At 40.0% G+C, this 22239-nt stretch overlaps 2 protein-coding genes and 1 pseudogene across 2 annotated transcripts; all 3 read right to left on the bottom strand.

Moving 5' to 3' along the window:
• Nucleotides 1-3953: 3953 nt before the first annotated feature.
• On the bottom strand, nucleotides 3954-6934 carry LOC132851153 (extracellular calcium-sensing receptor-like). The gene is made up of 6 exons (XM_060877790.1): nucleotides 6846-6934; nucleotides 6371-6653; nucleotides 5704-6276; nucleotides 5255-5377; nucleotides 4955-5078; nucleotides 3954-4861 (listed from the first exon to the last, which is right to left on the bottom strand). Exons 1-6 carry the CDS (start codon nucleotides 6932-6934, stop codon nucleotides 3954-3956), a joined length of 2100 nt encoding a protein of 699 aa, XP_060733773.1.
• A 6735-nt stretch (nucleotides 6935-13669) lies between these two features.
• Nucleotides 13670-16376, bottom strand: LOC132851152 (extracellular calcium-sensing receptor-like). Its single transcript, XM_060877789.1, has 6 exons — nucleotides 16349-16376; nucleotides 16088-16299; nucleotides 15421-15993; nucleotides 14971-15093; nucleotides 14671-14794; nucleotides 13670-14577 (listed from the first exon to the last, which is right to left on the bottom strand). The coding sequence occupies exons 1-6, from the start codon at nucleotides 16374-16376 to the stop codon at nucleotides 13670-13672; spliced, it is 1968 nt and encodes a 655-aa protein (XP_060733772.1).
• Nucleotides 16377-16519: 143 nt separating this feature from the next.
• Nucleotides 16520-19338, bottom strand: LOC132851151 (extracellular calcium-sensing receptor-like; annotated as a pseudogene).
• Nucleotides 19339-22239: the final 2901 nt, after the last annotated feature.

The following is a 22239-nucleotide window of genomic DNA, read 5'->3' as shown; positions in this document are numbered from 1 at the left end:
CCCAGAGCTTTTAAATCACATAAGATTTTAAAAGAAAAACTACAGGTTATGTGGAGGGCAAACCAAAAGGCGTGGGTCACTAGGCAGTTCTTCATGGATTGGTTAAACCTGGTTTTTGGCCTTGCCGTTAAGAAGTATCTCCTGGAAAATAACCTGCCCCTACAAGCCCTTCTCGTCCTCGATAACACACCTGCTCACCTCGAAGACGACATTCTTGATGAGTTCAATTTTGTGAAGGTACTCTACCTCCCACCCAACACCACTCCTATCCTGCAGCCCATGGACCAGCAGGTGATATCGAATTTCAAGAAGCTCTACACCAAGCACCTGTTCCGCCGCTGCTTTAAGGTTATGGAGAGCACAAACCTCACCCTTTGAGAGTTCTGGAAGGACCCCTTCAACATTGCGATATGCCTCAAAATTATTGATATGGCATGGCAGGGTGTTACCAAGAGGACCTTGACCTCTGCTTGGAAGAAGCTGTGGCCTGAAGCAGTGAATGAGAAGGACTTCGAAGGGTTTGAACCAGAACCCAAAGTGGCAGTGGAGGAGGAGATTGTGTCCCTCGGAAAGTCCATGGGCCTGGAGGTGGATGAGGGTGATGTGCTAGAGCTCATCGAGGAGCACTCCCAGGAACTGACCACGGAGGAGTTACAGGAGCTACAGGCACAACAGCATACGGAGGCTTTGCAGGAAATTGGATCCGAGGAAAAGCGAGAGGCGGAGGAGGTTATTTCTACAAGCGAGATAAAGGAAATGCTGGGAATCTGGAAGAGACTTTCTCAATTTATTGAAAAGAAACACCCAGAAAAAGTTGCAACTGGTTGTGCATCAGCGTTGTTTAATGACACTTGCCTTACACATTTCCAATACATTTTAAAAGGGAGGAAGAAACAAACCTCCTTGGACAGGTTTTTATTAAAACTTCCGGCAGATGTTAGCGATGAAAGAGTGACAAAAAAGGCAAAAACAAGTGAAGAGAGAAGCGATGAAGAAAATTAAGCAAAATTAATGTAAAGAAAATAGAAATTGTAGCAATTAAGTTCAGTTAAGTTAAGAGAATTTCAGTTAAGTTCATTCATTTTAGTGAAGTTTAATTAAGTTCCAATTTCAATTTAAGTGTAAAGTAGCATTAAGAGTGTACAGTAGCGAGTAAGTGAACTAAAGTGGAAGTGTAATTCCTCCTAACTCCTCCGCCTGTTTACTCCTCCCTCAACCTCCGTGCGCATCTTCCGTTAGCTCAAGTCGTCTAATCTCCAAGGTAAATAATACACTTTTATAGCACATTTATAAATACAGGTACTGTACATTTTTCATATTCAAAACACAAACAAAACAACTGGAGTGGAATTTTGTGAGCTGGAACGGATTAATGGGATCTCAATTAATTTAAATCGGGAAAATTGCTTTGAGATACGAGCAAATTGAGATACGAGCAAGGTCATGGAACGAATTAAACTCGTATCTCGAGGTATATATATATATATATATATATATATATATATATATATATATATATATATATATATTTTTTATTACTATTTTAGCTGATTTATCATATTGATATGTCGGGTCACAACATGCGGCAAAGTGCTAATCACCAGCCTTGAACGAGTTCTTAAATCTTTGCATCATGAAGTATTCTTTCCCATCACACTGACTGCTTCAGGTTGTCTATAGTAGGGGTAGCTGCCTTTGAGAAAAATGTAGAAGCTGTGCATTCTGAAAACAAACCAAAGCTGTGGCCTTCTTCACCCACAAAATATTTGAAGCAGAGCAAAATTATAATGTTGGCAACTAGGAACTACTTGCAGTTAAGGTTTCCCTGTAGGAATAAAGGCACACAACAAACGTGTGTGCCAACTTAATGGAGAAGTTGGAAGTAAAACTGAGTTTGAGTCTGGCCACCTGCTGTAGTCCAGTGACCATGTAGACCCAGCAAATTAAGAGAACAGTTATTTCCTCTGCATGTTGTGTGGCGCTAAACCTACAGACATTTTCCAAATTCCTGCCACGAATGTGACCAAATCTTCCTGATCCACACAGCCATGCAGCTCACACTTTTTCAGTGCGTGGTAAGCTACCGATCTCTTTGTTCCCATGAAATGTCTGTGCCTCTAACTCCCCAGTGGATGATGTCTGGTTCAGGCACAGAGACCAGGTGTGTGAGACCACTCACCAAAACACCTGCCTGCCAACCATGAAGCCCAGGCCAACTGCCATTGAAAGACAACACCCAGTTTCAGCCTGAAGACTAAGCATGGCTGGCAATCCAAGACCTTCAACAACCCCAGGCCTGTAAGATGCTTAGCCCTAGGTCACACGGAACTAAAACATTCATTACATCATAATTCTTGGTGGCCTTATCAAGACCTTGGCATAATTATTGACTTACTCAGTCACTCACTCACTCATTTTCTAGCGCTTATCCGAACTACCTCGGGTCACGGGGAGCCTGTGCCTATCTCAGGCGTCATAGGGCATCAAGGCAGGATACACCCTGGACGGAGTGCCAACCCATCGCAGGGCACACACACACACTCTCATTCACTCACGCACTCACACACTACGGACAATTTTCCAGAGATGCCAATCAACCAACCAGCGTATGTCTTTGGACCGGGCGAGGAAACCGGAGTACCCGGAGCAAACCCCCGAGGCACGGGGAGAACATGCAAACGCCACACACACCCTGGAGGGGTGAGGCGAACGTGCTAACCACTAAGCCACCATGCCCCCATTATTGACTTAATATTATTTAATTATTGGATTATTGACCAGTCTTTCATTTAAAGCTTATGTAGCTATTATTACTAGGATAACCTTTTTTCTATAAGATAAATATACAGTAATATCACTACAAAATGCAGAAAATGATGAAAAAGTTCATGCTTTTGTGCAGGCTAATACAGGATAAGTTTCTCTGACAAAAACCTGTAGTCATGGGATAGCTTTCTAAATCTTCAGGACTTAGACACAGTCTCATTGTTTGCTGTATTTTGTGAGTAGTGTTTTCTTAGATCTGGAGTGTTATAGGAATAGACTGTAACATATAACTTGAAAAGACAACGCAAGGACACAACTGTGGACAACAGTGCACAACTGTGTTAGAGATATGAATCTATGAGAAGCTGGTGGTGAACACCTACAGAAGTGTGTATTTTTCATTTACTAAAAATGGGACATCCTTGCAAACTCTGTCATTGACAGCGTAAACTATTCCCTGCCTGAACACCAGGGTGACATTCTGTCATATTTGTTCGTGTCTTGTGCCATGTGTCTGTGTACTTGTTTTGTGCTCAGTTGTGTTTGCCCCACCCTTATCCTTAATCCGTCCCTGCCTCTGCACACCTGTTCCTTGTGTTTCATTGATTGTCCCCTCTACTTATATTTATGTTGTCTTGTGTGGGCTATTGGCTGAGTCCTGTGTGTTGTCCTGTCTCCTAGTTTCCGTTTTGTTTTTTAGTTGCCATGTCTTCCCTACTGCTTGCCTTGTGCTTGTAGTTTTTGTTATTTATTTTTTTAAATAAACCCCATTATGTTATCCCTGCATTTGGGTCTAATTCCACTCTGTGAAGACAACCCTTTCTCTGACACTCTAGGACGAATATTGCAGCTGTCCCTGTAATTGTGCAAAATTTTATATTGTCCATGGTCCGTATGTCAAACTATTTTACATAGTTGATCTGGGCAGTGTGATAAAACATTATAAAAAAAATAGTAGAACAAGAAACTCATTTAATGTAATAACTTTAATGATTTAAGGCCTAACTGGGAATTACAGGGTGAATGACTGCATAGCCCATACATTTAAATATTGTATATTAGAGTATATTGAGCTTTATAGAAGCAATGTGTTGTAAATTGTAGAATAAATAATGTGCGAGTAAGAACACTGTATATTTGACCAGGAGTCAAAATGTTTTAAGAGCAGCACTGTGTAAAACCTACAATTAATTAACCTTTGTATTTTTCCCCATTACATGTTTTCTTGTATTTCTCTCTGGCTTGATTAAAATGATGTAACATTTTGGTACAAAAATGCATATCAGCAGGCCAAAAGCTGAAGACAAAATTGCAAATATTTCTACAGCTACTGTATACTTTCCAGGAGAGCTGACATAAGCTGGAATAAAGGTGATCCAAACTGCACAGAATATAAGCAAACTGAATGTGATGAATTTGGCTTCATTAAAATGATCAGGCAGCTTTCTGGCTAAAAAGGCCAGGACCAAACAAACTATAGCAAGAAGGCCAATGTATCCTAGAACACTATAAAATGCAGCATCTGATCCTGTGTTACATTCTAAAATTATTTTTTTACTGCGTTGCTCAATAACTCTATCTGGGAATGGTGGCGCAACATTTAGCCACAGGATACAAATAACTATTTGAACTGCAGTGCATGAACACACAATGGCCCTTTGCTGAGGTGGTCCAAACTTTCCTGCCACATTGTTCCCAGGTAATGTTGCTCTGAAGGCAGTTACCACAACTATAGTTTTCCCCAGCATACAGGAAATACAGAGTGCAAAGGCAATGCCAAATGCTGTGTGACGCAACATGCAGGACCAAACTGTTAGCTCACCAATGAATGTGAGTGGACAGAGGAAGCAAAATATAAGGGAAAGAAGTAAAAGTAAGCTCAGCTCAGAATTATTTGCTTTAACTATTGGTGTGTCTCTAAAATGTATGAACACCAGCAAAGTAGAAAAGGTTAAAAAAGCACCAAGTACTGACAGAGCCATAAGAATAATTCCCATAGTTTCAGTGTATGAAAGAAACTCTATTATTTTCATGATGCAGCTGTCTTTTCTTTCATTAGACCAATACTCCTCAGGACAGGTGATACAATCTGTTGCTCCTAAAGTAGAAACAAATGACATGGTGAGAGATGAGTGACTTTTTGATGAGTGTAATTATTTCAGCATTAGTAGTTAGCAGGCCACTTCACCTGTTGTATTTGATATAGAGCCATCAGCACATGGGATACAGTCAAAGCAGCACATAGGTAAACCTTTAATTTGTGCTTTTCTTGTGCCTTGTGGACAGATTTCTGAGCAAACAGCTTTTGGAGTCTGGGAGAGAAAATATTAGATGACTATTGGAATGAAAAATAATGCCCTTTTTAGACAGAACATATGTGTAATACTACCAAATTTCCAGTGCTCCAGATAATGTTGCCTTCATTAATCACAAGTACATATTGCCCATTTGCAGATGTTCTGAAATGACCAACTGGAATATGCTGCACTTGACCGTCTCTCAGCTGCCAGTTTATGACTTCATATGAGGCAGGTGGATCTCCGTTCTTGTCAAAGAACACTAGCTCTCCAAACGCATCCACAAAATGTACTTTTTTCAACTGCTCAGTTACCTGATAAACAAAAAATACAACACAATCAATGAAATGTTTTTAATTATAAGCTTAATTAGTACATCAAAGCAGTTAAAACTCACTAGATTTGGGGTAAGCTGTGAAGCATTAATACACTGTCCTGAGAAATTGCTTTCTGGCCTTTCACAAAACATCCCTTGGTGTAGGGCATGTGCAATTGCATACACTCCTTGATAGACATTATATGCTTCTCTAAGTTGTGTGACATCAAAAAATGAGTTTGTATAATCAACTTCTTCCTTTCCTGAGCATATTTTTGTGCTATTATTTAAATAATTTACTGAAGATGGAGGTCTACAGCCCACCAAAACTTCCCAGAAATCACTGACAAAAAAAGCCTCTGAATCTTTATAAGGGCTGATATCTTTGAGAACTGGTCCAAGTTTGGGTATATCCATCTTTCGGACCACAAACCCAAGTGTCCCTCCAAAGTATTTGAACATTTCTGGTGTGGAAAGACTGGCTGCAGTTACCCAGGCTTCACTTCCAATCCATTGTATTCCTGTAATGTTTTGTTTTAACACTTCATTCATTAAAGGGTAGATATCCTTCTCTGGTGCAAATGCGAGAATTACTTTGACAGTTGAATGCTTGATCAGTTCAACAGCTTCAAGGATTTTGCTTTGGGGATATGTCCGCAAAACTGTGCCAACAAATTCAATGCAGACACCATGAGCCTCCACTTCCTTTCTGAATGCTGATATCCCATTTAGCCCATAATCATTGTCAGACATTATAACTCCAATCCATGTCCATCCAAATTGTCTAACCAGAAAAGCCAAAGCCTTTGCTTGGTAGTAGTCACTTGGTATTGTTCGGAAAAATGTAGGATATTTTGTTTTGTCACTCAAACATGCACATGTTGAAAAGTAACTCACCTATTCAGGGACAAACAGGTTACACACATCAGTATATGACATAATTCTCCATCTTTTCATTAAAAGTATTTGCATGAGTATATTTATATATTACCAGTGGTATTTTGAATGGTCCAACTGCCCCAGCAACAGCTAAAGACTGAGTAGATCCCGATTCAGCTATAATAGCTAACATGGGAGGTGGATGACATTGAGAGCCGTTTTGCTGTGATGTGCTCATCAATGTGAGCGCAGCTCTCAGAACATTAGTAGGAGAGGAACAAGAATCCACAATTATATATCCAAGAGAAATGTTGGGAAGCAAATGATCATCTTGATTTATTTCATCTATTGCCCACATCATGATCCTCGCCCAGCGAAATGCTCGTAGGTCAAATCTTTGGGAAACATTAGCACAATGAACAATACATTTATTAAGAAGGTTTCTAAATTATTCTTTTATAATTTTTATAGTATAGTAATATATATATTATTATTTTTAATATTAATATATAATAATATTAATATATTAATATTTTTATAGTTTTATTTTTAGCTCAAATCCATTTTAAAGTAATTTTTTTACTTACCCTTTACATTCTGCCATTGGTGGTTTTTTATCAAATGAATAAAGTATATTTTCCTGTCTTGAATAAACTGGGAAAATGCCACCTATCATAATGTCTCCTTCCTTTAACATGTTTCGCACTTCAAACTTAGTCAGAAGCTTACATGAAAAGCATGTTTGTGCACAGAGCAGAAAACCTAAATGAAATATAATAAGTATGCACATGTTTGGCCAGCAAATTGAAGAGTACAAGAACGAGCACTCCTTGTTTTATAGACAGTGCCCCTTATTGTACACGGTGTGGGTTGGTTCTGAGAGGTGTGTCAACTTTTCCTTGTAATGACTTTCCTTAGATGTGAGGGAGCTACCACATATTAGTTTACACATTTCATATAGTAATGTTCCAGTATCTTCTACTGAATAGTTTTAAACAGTTATTTCATTTTGCAACTATATTATATGCCTCATACTCGGTGTTCCCATGATAGATGTACTTGATCCATCACTCTGACCAGGTTGAAGCACTTACTTTAGTTATGCTCTATTACAGTTAATACAAATACTGTAAAACCATCAGAACATTTCTACTATTTAAAAGATGCACGTATTCTATATTTTTAAATAACTGTTAGTGACCATTTTTTAAATAAACATTTTTAAATATATCCTTAAATATAGCTAAATTCTTCATATAGAAAAATAAAATAAGTGGTACAAGTTGAAAAGACCACCAGAGGGCACAACTATAGATCTATGTATATTTTACAGATTTGAATCCAGAAGAATGGCATCTGGTGGTGAATCAAAGCAGTGTACTAAATTGTCCATGTTTATGCCCTGTCCATACAGGTCAATACACTTTGTATAGAAGACGGCAAACATGGGCCATCCTTATGAACAGGGCACAGTTGGGAACTATAGGATGAAGACTGCACTATTCATATAATTCATTTATTATTTATTATGCACAGCCTATATGAAGATACTATTTTACAGTCAAAATAAACACAACTGAAGACCTATTACCATTTGTCCCTATTTTAAATGTGACATCTATTACCATTTGATAGTGATCTTCAGGTCAATTTTAGGAACATTTATACAACTTGTCCAAGGAATGAGGACGCATAATGAACAAGGATGTAAAACAAGTTCCCCTTCGGAACTCGAGCTGCGTCGAAACGCTATGGGAACGCCCCTGCATGACCGTGTTCTGAACCAAGTGTGTAATCTGACCAATAGGCGTTGAGACGTGACGTCGGTCGGCGGGCGACAGGTAGCTACAAATGTCTGCGAGATGGACAAGATGCTAGCTTCTGCTCGTTCAGGTAAGCGCTGTGTTTCTGATACTGTGTTTTTCTGATCGAGTGATGGCTAGCAGACAGAATTTTCGTAATGTGTTTATCCGTGTCCTGGCTTTATTACCGAGAAGGATTCGCATGATCGGTGTGTTGTTTGCTCGGGAGTGGAGCATGCACAATCGGCTCTCGAGGGAGTCGATTGCTTGCATTGTAGTCGCATGGCTATGCGCACGCTTTGCTCTCGGAGAGAGCTCTTCGAGAAGAGCTCTCTCCCTCGCGGCTCCGGTCCCGCTCTGAAGGATCCCGCTCTGAACCCATGAAGGATGGGCCAATGCGAACGGCGACTGCAAGATCAAGCCGCTGCTTGTATACCATTCGGAGAACTCCAGAGCTTTTAAATCACATAAGATTTTAAAAGAAAAACTACAGGTTATGTGGAGGGCAAACCAAAAGGCGTGGGTCACTAGGCAGTTCTTCATGGATTGGTTAAACCTGGTTTTTGGCCCTGCCGTTAAGAAGTATCTCCTGGAAAATAACCTGCCCCTACAAGCCCTTCTCGTCCTCGATAACACACCTGCTCACCTCGAAGACGACATTCTTGATGAGTTCAATTTTGTGAAGGTACTCTACCTCCCACCCAACACCACTCCTATCCTGCAGCCCATGGACCAGCAGGTGATATCGAATTTCAAGAAGCTCTACACCAAGCACCTGTTCCGCCGCTGCTTTGAGGTTATGGAGAGCACAAACCTCACCCTTCGAGAGTTCTGGAAGGACCACTTCAACATTGCGATATGCCTCAAAATTATTGATATGGCATGGCAGGGTGTTACCAAGAGGACCTTGACCTCTGCTTGGAAGAAGCTGTGGCCTGAAGCAGTGAATGAGAAGGACTTCGAAGGGTTTGAACCAGAACCCAAAGTGGCAGTGGAGGAGGAGATTGTGTCCCTCGGAAAGTCCATGGGCCTGGAGGTGGATGAGGGTGATGTGCTAGAGCTCGTCGAGGAGCACTCCCAGGAACTGACCACGGAGGAGTTACAGGAGCTACAGGCACAACAGCATACGGAGGCTTTGCAGGAAATTGGATCCGAGGAAAAGCGAGAGGCGGAGGAGGTTATTTCTACAAGCGAGATAAAGGAAATGCTGGGAATCTGGAAGAGACTTTCTCAATTTATTGAAAAGAAACACCCAGAAAAAGTTGCAACTGGTTGTGCATCAGCGTTCTTTAATGACACTTGCCTTACACATTTCCAAAACATTTTAAAAGGGAGGAAGAAACAAACCTCCTTGGACAGGTTTTTATTAAAACTTCTGGCAGATGTTAGCGATGAAAGAGTGACAAAAAAGGCAAAAACAAGTGAAGAGAGAAGCGATGAAGAAAATTAAGCAAAATTTATGTAAAGAAAATAGAAATTATAGCAATTAAGTTCAGTTAAGTTAAGAGAATTTCAGTTAAGTTCATTCATTTTAGTGAAGTTTAATTAAGTTCCATTTAAGTGTAAAGTAGCATTAAGAGTGTACAGTAGCGAGTAAGTGAACTAAAGTGGAAATGTAATTCCTCCTAACTCCTCCACCTGTTTACTCCTCCCTCAACCTCCGTGCGCATCTTCCGTTAGCTCAAGTCGTCTAATCTCCAAGGTAAATAATACACTTTTATAGCACATTATAAAATACAGGTACTGTACATTTTTCATATTCAAACACAAACAAAACAACTGGAGTGGAATTTTGTGAGCTGGAACGGATTAATGGGATCTCAATTAATTTAAATCGGGAAAATTGCTTTGAGATACGAGCAAATTGAGATACGAGCAAGGTCATGGAACGAATTAAACTCGTATCTCGAGGTATATATATATATATATATATATATATATATATATATATATATATATATATATATATATTTTTTTTTTTTTTTTTTTTTTTTTTTATTACTATTTTAGCTGATTTATCATATTGATATGTCGGGTCACAACGTGTGGCAAAGTGCTAATCACCAGCCTTGAACGAGTTCTTAAATCTTTGCATCATGAAGTATTCTTTCCCATCACACTGACTGCTTCAGGTTGTCTATAGTAGGGGTAGCTGCCTTTGAGAAAAATGTAGAAGCTGTGCATTCTGAAAACAAACCAAAGCTGTGACCTTCTTCACCCACAAAATATTTGAAACAGAGCAAAATTATAATGTTGGCAACTAGGAACTACTTGCAGTTAAGGTTTCCCTGTAGGAATAAAGGCACACAACAAACGTATGTGCCAACTTAATGGAGAAGTTGAAAGTAAAACTGAGTTTGAGTCTGGCCACCTGCTGTAGTCCAGTGACCATGTAGACCCAGCAAATTAAGAGAACAGTTATTTCCTCTGCATGTTGTGTGGCGCTAAACCTACAGACATTTTCCAAATTCCTGCCACGAATGTGACCAAATCTTCCTGATCCACAGAGCCATGCAGCTCACACTTTTTCAGTGTGTGGTATGCTACCGATCTCTTTGTTCCCATGAAATGTCTGTGCCTCTAACTCCCCAGTGGATGATGTCTGGTTCAGGCACAGAGACCAGGTGTGTGAGACCACTCACCAAAACACCTGCCTGCCAACCATGAAGCCCAGGCCAACTGCCATTGAAAGACAACACCCAGTTTCAGCCTGAAGACTAAGCATGGCTGGCAATCCAAGACCTTCAACAACCCCAGGCCTGTAAGATGCTTAGCCCTAGGTCACACGGAACTAAAACATTCATTACATCATAATTCTTGGTGGCCTTATCAAGACCTTGGCATAATTATTGACTTACTCAGTCACTCACTCACTCATTTTCTACCGCTTATCCGAACTACCACGGGTCAAGGGGAGCCTGTGCCTATCTCAGGCGTCATCGGGCATCAAGGCAGGATACACCCTGGACGGAGTGCCAACCCATCGCAGGGCACACACACACACTCTCATTCACTCACGCACTCACACACTACGGACAATTTTCCAGAGATGCCAATCAACCAACCAACGCATGTCTTTGGACCGGGGGAGGAAACCGGACTACCCGGAGCAAACCCCCGAGGCATGGGGAGAAAAACAAGAGCTGCTAACCACTAAGCCACCATGCCCCCATTATTGACTTAATATTATTTAATTATTGGATTATTGACCAGTCTTTCATTTAAAGCTCATGTAGCTATTATTACTAGGATAACCTTTTTTCTATAAGATAAATATACAGTAATATCACTACAAAATGCAGAAAATTATGAAAAAGTTCATGCTTTTGTGCAGGCTAATACAGGCTAAGTTTCTCTGACAAAAACCTGTAGTCATGGGATAGCTTTCTAAATCTTCAGGACTTAGACACAGTCTCATTGTTTGCTGTATTTTGTGAGTAGTGTTTTCTTAAATCTGGAGTGTTATAGAAATAGACTGTAACATATAACTTGAAAAGACAACGCAAGGACACAACTGTGGACAACAGTGCACAACTGTGTTAGAGATATGAATCTATGAGAAGCTGGTGAACACATACAGACGTGTGTATTTTTCATTTACTAAAAATGGGACATCCTTGCAAACTCTGTCATTGACAGCGTAAACTATTCCCTGCCTGAACACCAGGGTGACATTCTGTCATATTTGTTCATGTCTTGTGCCATGTGTCTGTGTACTTGTTTTGTGCTCAGTTGTGTTTGCCCCACCCTTATCCTTAATCCGTCCCTGCCTCTGCACACCTGTTCCTTGTGTTTCATTGATTGTCCCCTCTACTTATATTTATGTTGTCTTGTGTGGGCTATTGGCTGAGTCCTGTGTGTTGTCCTGTCTCCTGGTTTCCGTTTTGTTTTTTAGTTGCCATGTCTTCCCTACTGCTTGCCTTGTGCTTGTAGTTTTTGTTATTTATTTTTTTAAATAAACCCCATTATGTTATCCCTGCATTTGGGTCTAATTCCACTCTGTGAAGACAACCCTTTCTCTGAAACTCTAGGATGAATACTGCAGCTGTCCCTGTAATTGTGCAAAATTCTATATTGTCCATGGTCCGTATGTCAAACTATTTTACATAGTTGATCTGGGCAGTGTGATAAAACATTATAAAAAGAAATAGTAGAACAAGAAACTCATTTAATGTAATAACTTTAATGATCTAATGAAGGCCAACACAATCAATGAAATGTTTTTAATTATAAGCTTAATTAGTACATCAAAGCAGTTAAAACTCACTAGATTTGGGGTAAGCTGTGAAGCATTAAGACACTGTCCTGAGAAATTGCTTTCTGGCCTTTCACAAAACATCCCTTGGTGTAGGGCATGTGCAATTGCATACACTGCTTGATAGACATTATATGCTTCTCTAAGTTTTGTGACATCAAAAAATGAGTTTGTATAATCAACTTCTTCCTTTCCTGAGCATATTTTTGTGCTATTATTTAAATAATTTACTGAAGATGGAGGTCTACAGCCCACCAAAACCTCCCAGAAATCACTGACAAAAAAAGCCTCTGAATCTTTATAAGGGCTGGTATCTTTGAGAACTGGTCCAAGTTTGGGTATATCCATCTTTTGGACCACAAACCCAAGTGTCCCTCCAAAGTATTTGAACATTTCTGGTGTGGAAAGACTGGCTGCAGTTACCCAGGCTTCACTTGCAATCCATTGTATTCCTGTAATGTTTTGTTTTAACACTTCATTCATTAAAGGGTAGAAATCCTTCTCTGGTACAAATGCGAGAATTACTTTGACAGTTGAATGCTTGATCAGTTCAACAACTTCAAGGATTTTGCTTTCGGGATATGTCCGCAAAACTGTGCCAACAAATTCAATGCAGACAACATGAGCCTCCACTTCCTTTCTGAATGCTGATATCCCATTTCGCCCATAATCATTGTCAGACATTATAACTCCAATCCATGTCCATCCAAATTGTCTAACAAGAAAAGCCAAAGCCTTTGCTTGGTAGTAGTCACTTGGTATTGTTCGGAAAAATGTAGGATATTTTGTTTTGTCACTCAAACATGCACATGTTGAAAAGTAACTCACCTATTCAGGGACAAACAAGTTACACACATCAGTATATGACATAATTCTCCATCTTTTCATTAAAAGTATTTGCATGAGTATATTTATATATTACCAGTGGTATTTTGAATGGTCCAACTGCCCCAGCAACAGCTAAAGACTGAGTAGATTCCGATTCAGCTATAATAGCTAACATGGGAGGTGGATGACATTGAGAGCCGTTTTGCTGTGATGTGCTCATCAATGTGAGCGCAGCTCTCAGAACATTAGTAGGAGAGGAACAAGAATCCACAATTATATATCCAAGAGAAATAGAAGAACAAGAAACTCATTTAATGTAATATCTTTAATGATTTAAGGCCTAACTGGGAATTACAGGGTGAATGACTGCATAGCCCATACATTTAAATATTGTATATTAGAGTATATTGAGCTTTATAGAAGCAATGTGTTGTAAATTGTAGAATAAATAATGTGCATGTAAGAAGACTGTATATTTGACCAGGCGTCAAAATGTTTTAAGAGCAGCACTGTGTAAAACCTACAATTAATTAACCTTTGTATTTTTCCTCATTACATGTTTTCTTGTATTTCTCTCTGGCTTGATTAAAATGATGTAACATTTTGGTACAAAAATGCATATCAGCAGGCCAAAAGCTGAAGACAAAATTGCAAATATTTCTACAGCTACTGTATACTTTCCAGGAGAGCTGACATAAGCTGGAATAAAGGTGATCCAAACTGCACAGAATATAAGCAAACTGAATGTGATGAATTTGGCTTCATTAAATTGATCAGGCAGCTTTCTGGCTAAAAAGGCCAGGACCAAACAAACTATAGCAAGAAGGCCAATGTATCCTAGAACACTATAAAATGCAGCATCTGATCCTGTGTTACATTCTAAAATTATTTTTTTACTGCGTTGCTCAATAACTCTATCTGGGAATGGTGGCGCAACATTTAGCCACAGGATACAAATAACTATTTGAACTGCAGTGCATGAACACACAATGGCCCTTTGCTGAGGTGGTCCAAACTTTCCTGCCACATTGTTCCCAGGTAATGTTGCTCTGAAGGCAGTTACCACAACTATAGTTTTCCCCAGCATACAGGAAATACAGAGTGCAAAGGCAATGCCAAATGCTGTGTGACGCAAAATGCAGGACCAAACTGTTAGCTCACCAATGAATGTGAGTGGACAGAGGAAGCAAAATATAAGGGAAAGAAGTAAAAGTAAGCTCAGCTCAGAATTATTTGCTTTAACTATTGGTGTGTCTCTAAAATGTATGAACACCAGCAAAGTAGAAAAGGTTAAAAAAGCACCAAGTACTGACAGAGCCATAAGAATAATTCCCATAGTTTCAGTGTATGAAAGAAACTCTATTATTTTCATGATGCAGCTGTCTTTTCTTTCATTAGACCAGTACTCCTCAGGACAGGTGATACAATCTGTTGCTCCTAAAGTAGAAACAAATGACATGGTGAGAGATGAGTGACTTTTTGATGAGTGTAATTATTTCAGCATTAGTAGTTAGCAGGCCACTTCACCTGTTGTATTTGATATAGAGCCATCAGCACATGGGATACAGTCAAAGCAGCACAGAGGTAAACCTTTAATTTGTGCTTTTCTTGTGCCTTGTGGACAGATTTCTGAGCAAACAGCTTTTGGAGTCTGGGAGAGAAAATATTAGATGACTATTGGAATGAAAAATAATGCCCATTTTAGACAGAACATATGTGTAATACTACCAAATTTCCAGTGCTCCAGATAATGTTGCCTTCATTAATCACAAGTACATATTGCCCATTTGCAGATGTTCTGAAATGACCAACTGGAATATGCTGCACTTGACCGTCTCTCAGCTGCCAGTTTATGACTTCATATGAGGCAGGTGGATCTCCGTTCTTGTCAAAGAACATTAGCTCTCCAAACGCATCCACAAAATGTACTTTTTTCAACTGCTCAGTTACCTGATAAATAAAAAATACAACACAATCAATGAAATGTTTTTAATTATAAGCTTAATTAGTACATCAAAGCAGTTAAAACTCACTAGATTTGGGGTAAGCTGTGAAGCATTAAGACACTGTCCTGAGAAATTGCTTTCTGGCCTTTCACAAAACATCCCTTGGTGTAGGGCATGTGCAATTGCATCCACTTTCTTGATATACATTATATGCTTCTCTAAGTTTTGTGACATCAAAAAATGAGTTTGTATAATCAACTTCTTCCTTTCCTGAGCATATTTTTGTGCTATTATTTAAATAATTTACTGAAGATGGAGGTCTACAGCCCACCAAAACCTCCCAGAAATCACTGACAAAAAAAGCCTCTGAATCTTTATAAGGGCTGATATCTTTGAGAACTGGTCCAAGTTTGGGTATATCCATCTTTTGGACCACAAACCCAAGTGTCCCTCCAAAGTATTTGAACATTTCTGGTGTGGAAAGACTGGCTGCAGTTACCCAGGCTTCACTTGCAATCCATTGTATTCCTGTAATGTTTTGTTTTAACACTTCATTCATTAAAGGGTAGAAATCCTTCTCTGGTACAAATGCGAGAATTACTTTGACAGTTGAATGCTTGATCAGTTCAACAACTTCAAGGATTTTGCTTTCGGGATATGTCCGCAAAACTGTGCCAACAAATTCAATGCAGACAACATGAGCCTCCACTTCCTTTCTGAATGCTGATATCCCATTTCGCCCATAATCATTGTCAGACATTATAACTCCAATCCATGTCCATCCAAATTGTCTAACAAGAAAAGCCAAAGCCTTTGCTTGGTAGTAGTCACTTGGTATTGTTCGGAAAAATGTAGGATATTTTGTTTTGTCACTCAAACATGCACATGTTGAAAAGTAACTCACCTATTCAGGGACAAACAAGTTACACACATCAGTATATGACATAATTCTCCATCTTTTCATTAAAAGTATTTGCATGAGTATATTTATATATTACCAGTGGTATTTTGAATGGTCCAACTGCCCCAGCAACAGCTAAAGACTGAGTAGATTCCGATTCAGCTATAATAGCTAACATGGGAGGTGGATGACATTGAGAGCCGTTTTGCTGTGATGTGCTCATCAATGTGAGCGCAGCTCTCAGAACATTAGTAGGAGAGGAACAAGAATCCACAATTATATATCCAAGAGAAATAGAAGAACAAGAAACTCATTTAATGTAATATCTTTAATGATTTAAGGCCTAACTGGGAATTACAGGGTGAATGACTGCATAGCCCATACATTTAAATATTGTATATTAGAGTATATTGAGCTTTATAGAAGCAATGTGTTGTAAATTGTAGAATAAATAATGTGCATGTAAGAAGACTGTATATTTGACCAGGCGTCAAAATGTTTTAAGAGCAGCACTGTGTAAAACCTACAATTAATTAACCTTTGTATTTTTCCTCATTACATGTTTTCTTGTATTTCTCTCTGGCTTGATTAAAATGATGTAACATTTTGGTACAAAAATGCATATCAGCAGGCCAAAAGCTGAAGACAAAATTGCAAATATTTCTACAGCTACTGTATACTTTCCAGGAGAGCTGACATAAGCTGGAATAAAGGTGATCCAAACTGCACAGAATATAAGCAAACTGAATGTGATGAATTTGGCTTCATTAAATTGATCAGGCAGCTTTCTGGCTAAAAAGGCCAGGACCAAACAAACTATAGCAAGAAGGCCAATGTATCCTAGAACACTATAAAATGCAGCATCTGATCCTGTGTTACATTCTAAAATTATTTTTTTACTGCGTTGCTCAATAACTCTATCTGGGAATGGTGGCGCAACATTTAGCCACAGGATACAAATAACTATTTGAACTGCAGTGCATGAACACACAATGGCCCTTTGCTGAGGTGGTCCAAACTTTCCTGCCACATTGTTCCCAGGTAATGTTGCTCTGAAGGCAGTTACCACAACTATAGTTTTCCCCAGCATACAGGAAATACAGAGTGCAAAGGCAATGCCAAATGCTGTGTGACGCAACATGCAGGACCAAACTGTTAGCTCACCAATGAATGTGAGTGGACAGAGGAAGCAAAATATAAGGGAAAGAAGTAAAAGTAAGCTCAGCTCAGAATTATTTGCTTTAACTATTGGTGTGTCTCTAAAATGTATGAACACCAGCAAAGTAGAAAAGGTTAAAAAAGCACCAAGTACTGACAGAGCCATAAGAATAATTCCCATAGTTTCAGTGTATGAAAGAAACTCTATTATTTTCAAGATGCAGCTGTCTTTTCTTTCATTAGACCAGTACTCCTCAGGACAGGTGATACAATCTGTTGCTCCTAAAGTAGAAACAAATGACATGGTGAGAGATGAGTGACTTTTTGATGAGTGTAATTATTTCAGCATTAGTAGTTAGCAGGCCACTTCACCTGTTGTATTTGATATAGAGCCATCAGCACATGGGATACAGTCAAAGCAGCACAGAGGTAAACCTTTAATTTGTGCTTTTCTTGTGCCTTGTGGACAGATTTCTGAGCAAACAGCTTTTGGAGTCTGGGAGAGAAAATATTAGATGACTATTGGAATGAAAAATAATGCCCATTTTAGACAGAACATATGTGTAATACTACCAAATTTCCAGTGCTCCAGATAATGTTGCCTTCATTAATCACAAGTACATATTGCCCATTTGCAGATGTTCTGAAATGACCAACTGGAATATGCTGCACTTGACCGTCTCTCAGCTGCCAGTTTATGACTTCATATGAGGCAGGTGGATCTCCGTTCTTGTCAAAGAACATTAGCTCTCCAAACGCATCCACAAAATGTACTTTTTTCAACTGCTCAGTTACCTGATAAATAAAAAATACAACACAATCAATGAAATGTTTTTAATTATAAGCTTAATTAGTACATCAAAGCAGTTAAAACTCACTAGATTTGGGGTAAGCTGTGAAGCATTAAGACACTGTCCTGAGAAATTGCTTTCTGGCCTTTCACAAAACATCCCTTGGTGTAGGGCATGTGCAATTGCATACACTGCTTGATATACATTATATGCTTCTCTAAGTTTTGTGACATCAAAAAATGAGTTTGTATAATCAACTTCTTCCTTTCCTGAGCATATTTTTGTGCTATTATTTAAATAATTTACTGAAGATGGAGGTCTACAGCCCACCAAAACCTCCCAGAAATCACTGACAAAAAAAGCCTCTGAATCTTTATAAGGGCTGATATCTTTGAGAACTGGTCCAAGTTTGGGTATATCCATCTTTTGGACCACAAACCCAAGTGTCCCTCCAAAGTATTTGAACATTTCTGGTGTGGAAAGACTGGCTGCAGTTACCCAGGCTTCACTTGCAATCCATTGTATTCCTGTAATGTTTTGTTTTAACACTTCATTCATTAAAGGGTAGAAATCCTTTTCTCCACTTCCTTTCTGAATGCTGATATCCCATTTCGCCCATAATCATTGTCAGACATTATAACTCCAATCCATGTCCATTCAAATTGTCTAACAAGAAAAGCCAAAGCCTTTGCTTGGTAGTAGTCACTTGGTATTGTTCGGAAAAATGTAGGATATTTTGTTTTGTCACTCAAACATGCACATGTTGAAAAGTAACTCACCTATTCAGGGACAAACAAGTTACACACATCAGTATATGACATAATTCTCCATCTTTTCATTAAAAGTATTTGCATGAGTATATTTATATATTACCAGTGGTATTTTGAATGGTCCAACTGCCCCAGCAACAGCTAAAGACTGAGTAGATTCCGATTCAGCTATAATAGCTAACATGGGAGGTGGATGACATTGAGAGCCGTTTTGCTGTGATGTGCTCATCAATGTGAGCGCAGCTCTCAGAACATTAGTAGGAGAGGAACAAGAATCCACAATTATATATCCAAGAGAAATGTTGGGAAGCAAATGATCATCTTGATTTATTTCATCTATTGCCCACATCATGATCCTCATCCAGCGAAAAACTCGTAGGTCAAATCTTTGGGAAACATTAGCACAATGAACAATACATATATTAAGAAGGTTTCTAAATTATTCTTTTATAATTTTTATAGTATAGTAATATATATATATATATTTTTTATTGTTTTATTTTGAGCTCAAATCCATTTTAAAGTAATTTTTTTACTTACCCTTTACATTCTGCCATTGGTGGTTTGTTATCAAATGAATAAAGTATATTTTCCTGTCTTGAATAAACTGGGAAAATGCCACCTATCATAATGTCTCCTTCCTTTAAGATGTTTCGCACTTCAAACTTAGTCAGAAGCTTACATGCAAAGCATGTTTGTGCACAGAGCAGAAAACCTAAATGAAATATAATAAGTATGCACATGTTTGGCCAGCAAATTGAAGAGTACAAGAACGAGCACTCCTTGTTTTATAGACAGTGCCCCTTATTGTACACGGTGTGGGTTGGTTCTGAGAGTGTCAACTTTTCCTTGTAATGACTTTCCTTAGATGTGAGGGAGCTACCACATATTAGTTTACACATTTCATATAGTAATGTTCCAGTATCTTCTACTGAATAGTTTTAAACAGTTATTTCATTTTGCAACTATATTATATGCCTCATACTCGGTGTTCCCATGATAGATGTACTTGATCCATCACTCTGACCAGGTTGAAGCACTTACTTTAGTTATGCTCTATTACAGTTAATACAAATACTGTAAAACCATCAGAACATTTCTACTATTTAAAAGATGCACGTATTCTATATTTTTAAATAACTGTTAGTGACCATTTTTTAAATAAACATTTTTAAATATATCCTTAAATATAGCTAAATTCTTCATATAGAAAAATAAAATAAGTGGTACAAGTTGAAAAGACCACCAGAGGGCACAACTATAGATCTATGTATATTTTACAGATTTGAATCCAGAAGAATGGCATCTGGTGGTGAATCAAAGCAGTGCACTAAATTGTCCATGTTTATGCCCTGTCCATACAGGTCAATACACTTTGTATAGAAGACGGCAAACATGGGCCATCCTTATGAACAGGGCACAGTTGGGAACTATAGGATGAAGACTGCACTATTCATATAATTCATTTAATATTTATTATGCACAGCCTATATGAACATACTATTTTACAGTCAAAATAAACACAACTGAAGACCTATTACCATTTGTCCCTATTTTAAATGTGACATCTATTACCATTTGATAGTGATCTTCAGGTCAATTTTAGGAACATTTATGCAACTTGTCCAAGGAATGAGGACGCATAATGAACAAGGATGTAAAACAAGTTCCCCTTCGGAACTCGAGCTGCGTCGAAACGCTATGGGAACGCCCCTGCATGACCGCGTTCTGAACCAAGTGTGTAATCTGACCAATAGGCGTTGAGACGTGATGTCGGTCGGCGGGCGACAGGTAGCTACAAATGGCTGCGAGATGGACAAGACGCTAGCTTCTGCTCGTTCAGGTAAGCGCTGTGTTTCTGATACTGTGTTTTTCTGATCGAGTGATGGCTAGCAGACAGAATTTCCGTAATGTGTTTATCCGTGTCCTGGCTTTATTACCGGGAAGGATTCGCATGATCGGTGTGTTGTTTGCTTGGGAGTGGAGCATGCACAATCGGCTCTCGAGGGAGTCGATTGCTTGCATTGTAGTCGCATGGCTATGCGCACGCTTTGCTCTCGGAGAGAGCTCTTCGAGAAGAGCTCTCTCCCTCGCGGCTCCGGTCCCGCTCTGAAGGATCCCGCTCTGAACCCATGAAGGATGGGCCAATGCGAACAGCGACTGCAAGATCAAGCCGCTGCTTGTATACCATTCGGAGAACCCCAGAGCTTTTAAATCACATAAGATTTTAAAAGAAAAACTACAGGTTATGTGGAGGGCAAACCAAAAGGCGTGGGTCACTAGGCAGTTCTTCATGGATTGGTTAAACCTGGTTTTTGGCCCTGCCGTTAAGAAGTATCTCCTGGAAAATAACCTGCCCCTACAAGCCCTTCTCGTCCTCGATAACACACCTGCTCACCTCAAAGACGACATTCTTGATGAGTTCAATTTTGTGAAGGTACTCTACCTCCCACCCAACACCACTCCTAATCCCGCTCGGCCTCCTGCACATGAGGCCCCTCCAGTGGTGGCAGAGGGCAGAGGGTTTTCTCTCAGGGGAAACCCATATTGTACCATCAAGGTCTCGCGGCGTGCCCTTCGAGCCTTGGATGTTTGGAAAGACCGAACGTTTCTGTCCCAAGGCCCCGTGTTGGGGACTCCATGTCGTCGCGTGACACTAACGACGGACGCTTCCCTCACAGGGTGGGGAGCGGTCATGAGTGGCCACTCCGCCAGGGTCTGTGTGCAGCAGCCCACGTCTCTCGTGGCACATAAATTGCCTGGAGATGATGGCAGTGTTTTTGGGATTAAGACACTTCCTCCCGGACCTACGAGATCGCCATGTATTGGTCCACACGGACAATACTGCGGTGGTGTCCTACATCAACCACAAAGGGGGTCTCCAATCTCGCCCTTTGTACAAGCTAGCACGAGCGGTCTTCTTATGGTCACGGGACAGACTCCTCTCTTTGAGGGCCATTTATATCCCGGGACGGTTGAATGTCAGAGCAGCTGCCCTGTCAAGGCAGGGGCCGAGGCCTGGGGAATGGCGTCTCCACCCCGAGGTGGTGGAGTTCATATGGCGGAGATTCTACAGAGCCCAGGTGGATCTTTTTGCGACCCAGGAGACCTCGCACTGTCCCCTCTGGTTCTCCCGCTCTCAACCAGCCCCGTTAGGTCTGGATGCCATGGTACAGTCGTGGCCGAGGCTACACCTGTATGCCTTTCCCCCAATCGCACTGCTCCCTGGAGTTCTGGAGAGAGTTCGCCGGGATGGAGTCCGTCTCCTCCAGATACCACCTTGTCCCTACTCGAGGGCCCTCCGTGGGAAATTCCCCCCAGGAGGGATCTCCTCTCACAGGCGGGCGGAACCCTGGTTCACACCCACCCAGAGCTGTGGAGGCTGTGGCTGTGGCCCCTGAGGGGGCACAGTTCATAGCGGCTGGTCTCTCTACCGAGGTAGTAGAGACCCTTCTCCACTCCAGAGCTTCCTCCACGAGGAGGTCATATGCCGCACGATGGCGTCTGTTCACGTCATGGTGCAAGCACCA

Source organism: Tachysurus vachellii, chromosome 9 (genome assembly GCF_030014155.1).
Source record: "Tachysurus vachellii isolate PV-2020 chromosome 9, HZAU_Pvac_v1, whole genome shotgun sequence".
In the NCBI taxonomy this organism is placed as follows: domain Eukaryota; kingdom Metazoa; phylum Chordata; class Actinopteri; order Siluriformes; family Bagridae; genus Tachysurus; species Tachysurus vachellii.
The sequence above is the reverse complement of the archived record's forward strand: the minus strand, read 5'-3'. Positions and strand labels throughout refer to the sequence as shown.

Excerpts from the sequence above, each read along its gene's own strand:
- LOC132851153 (XM_060877790.1), bottom strand. The coding sequence starts at position 6,934 with ATGATAGGTGGCATTTTCCCAGTTTATTCAAGACAGGAAAATATACTT. Across the intron at positions 5,378-5,703 it reads GTGATTTCTGGGAAGTTTTG|GTAACTGAGCAGTTGAAAAA; the intron begins GTGGGCTGTAGA and ends TTTGTTTATCAG. Across the intron at positions 4,862-4,954 it reads CTCTATATCAAATACAACAG|CAACAGATTGTATCACCTGT; the intron begins GTGAAGTGGCCT and ends CTACTTTAGGAG.
- LOC132851152 (XM_060877789.1), bottom strand. The coding sequence starts at position 16,376 with ATGTATGGGCTATGCAGTCATTCACCCT. Across the intron at positions 16,300-16,348 it reads GCTATGCAGTCATTCACCCT|TTTCTTGTTCTTCTATTTCT; the intron begins GTAATTCCCAGT and ends ACATTAAATGAG. Across the intron at positions 15,094-15,420 it reads GTGATTTCTGGGAGGTTTTG|GTAACTGAGCAGTTGAAAAA; the intron begins GTGGGCTGTAGA and ends TTTATTTATCAG.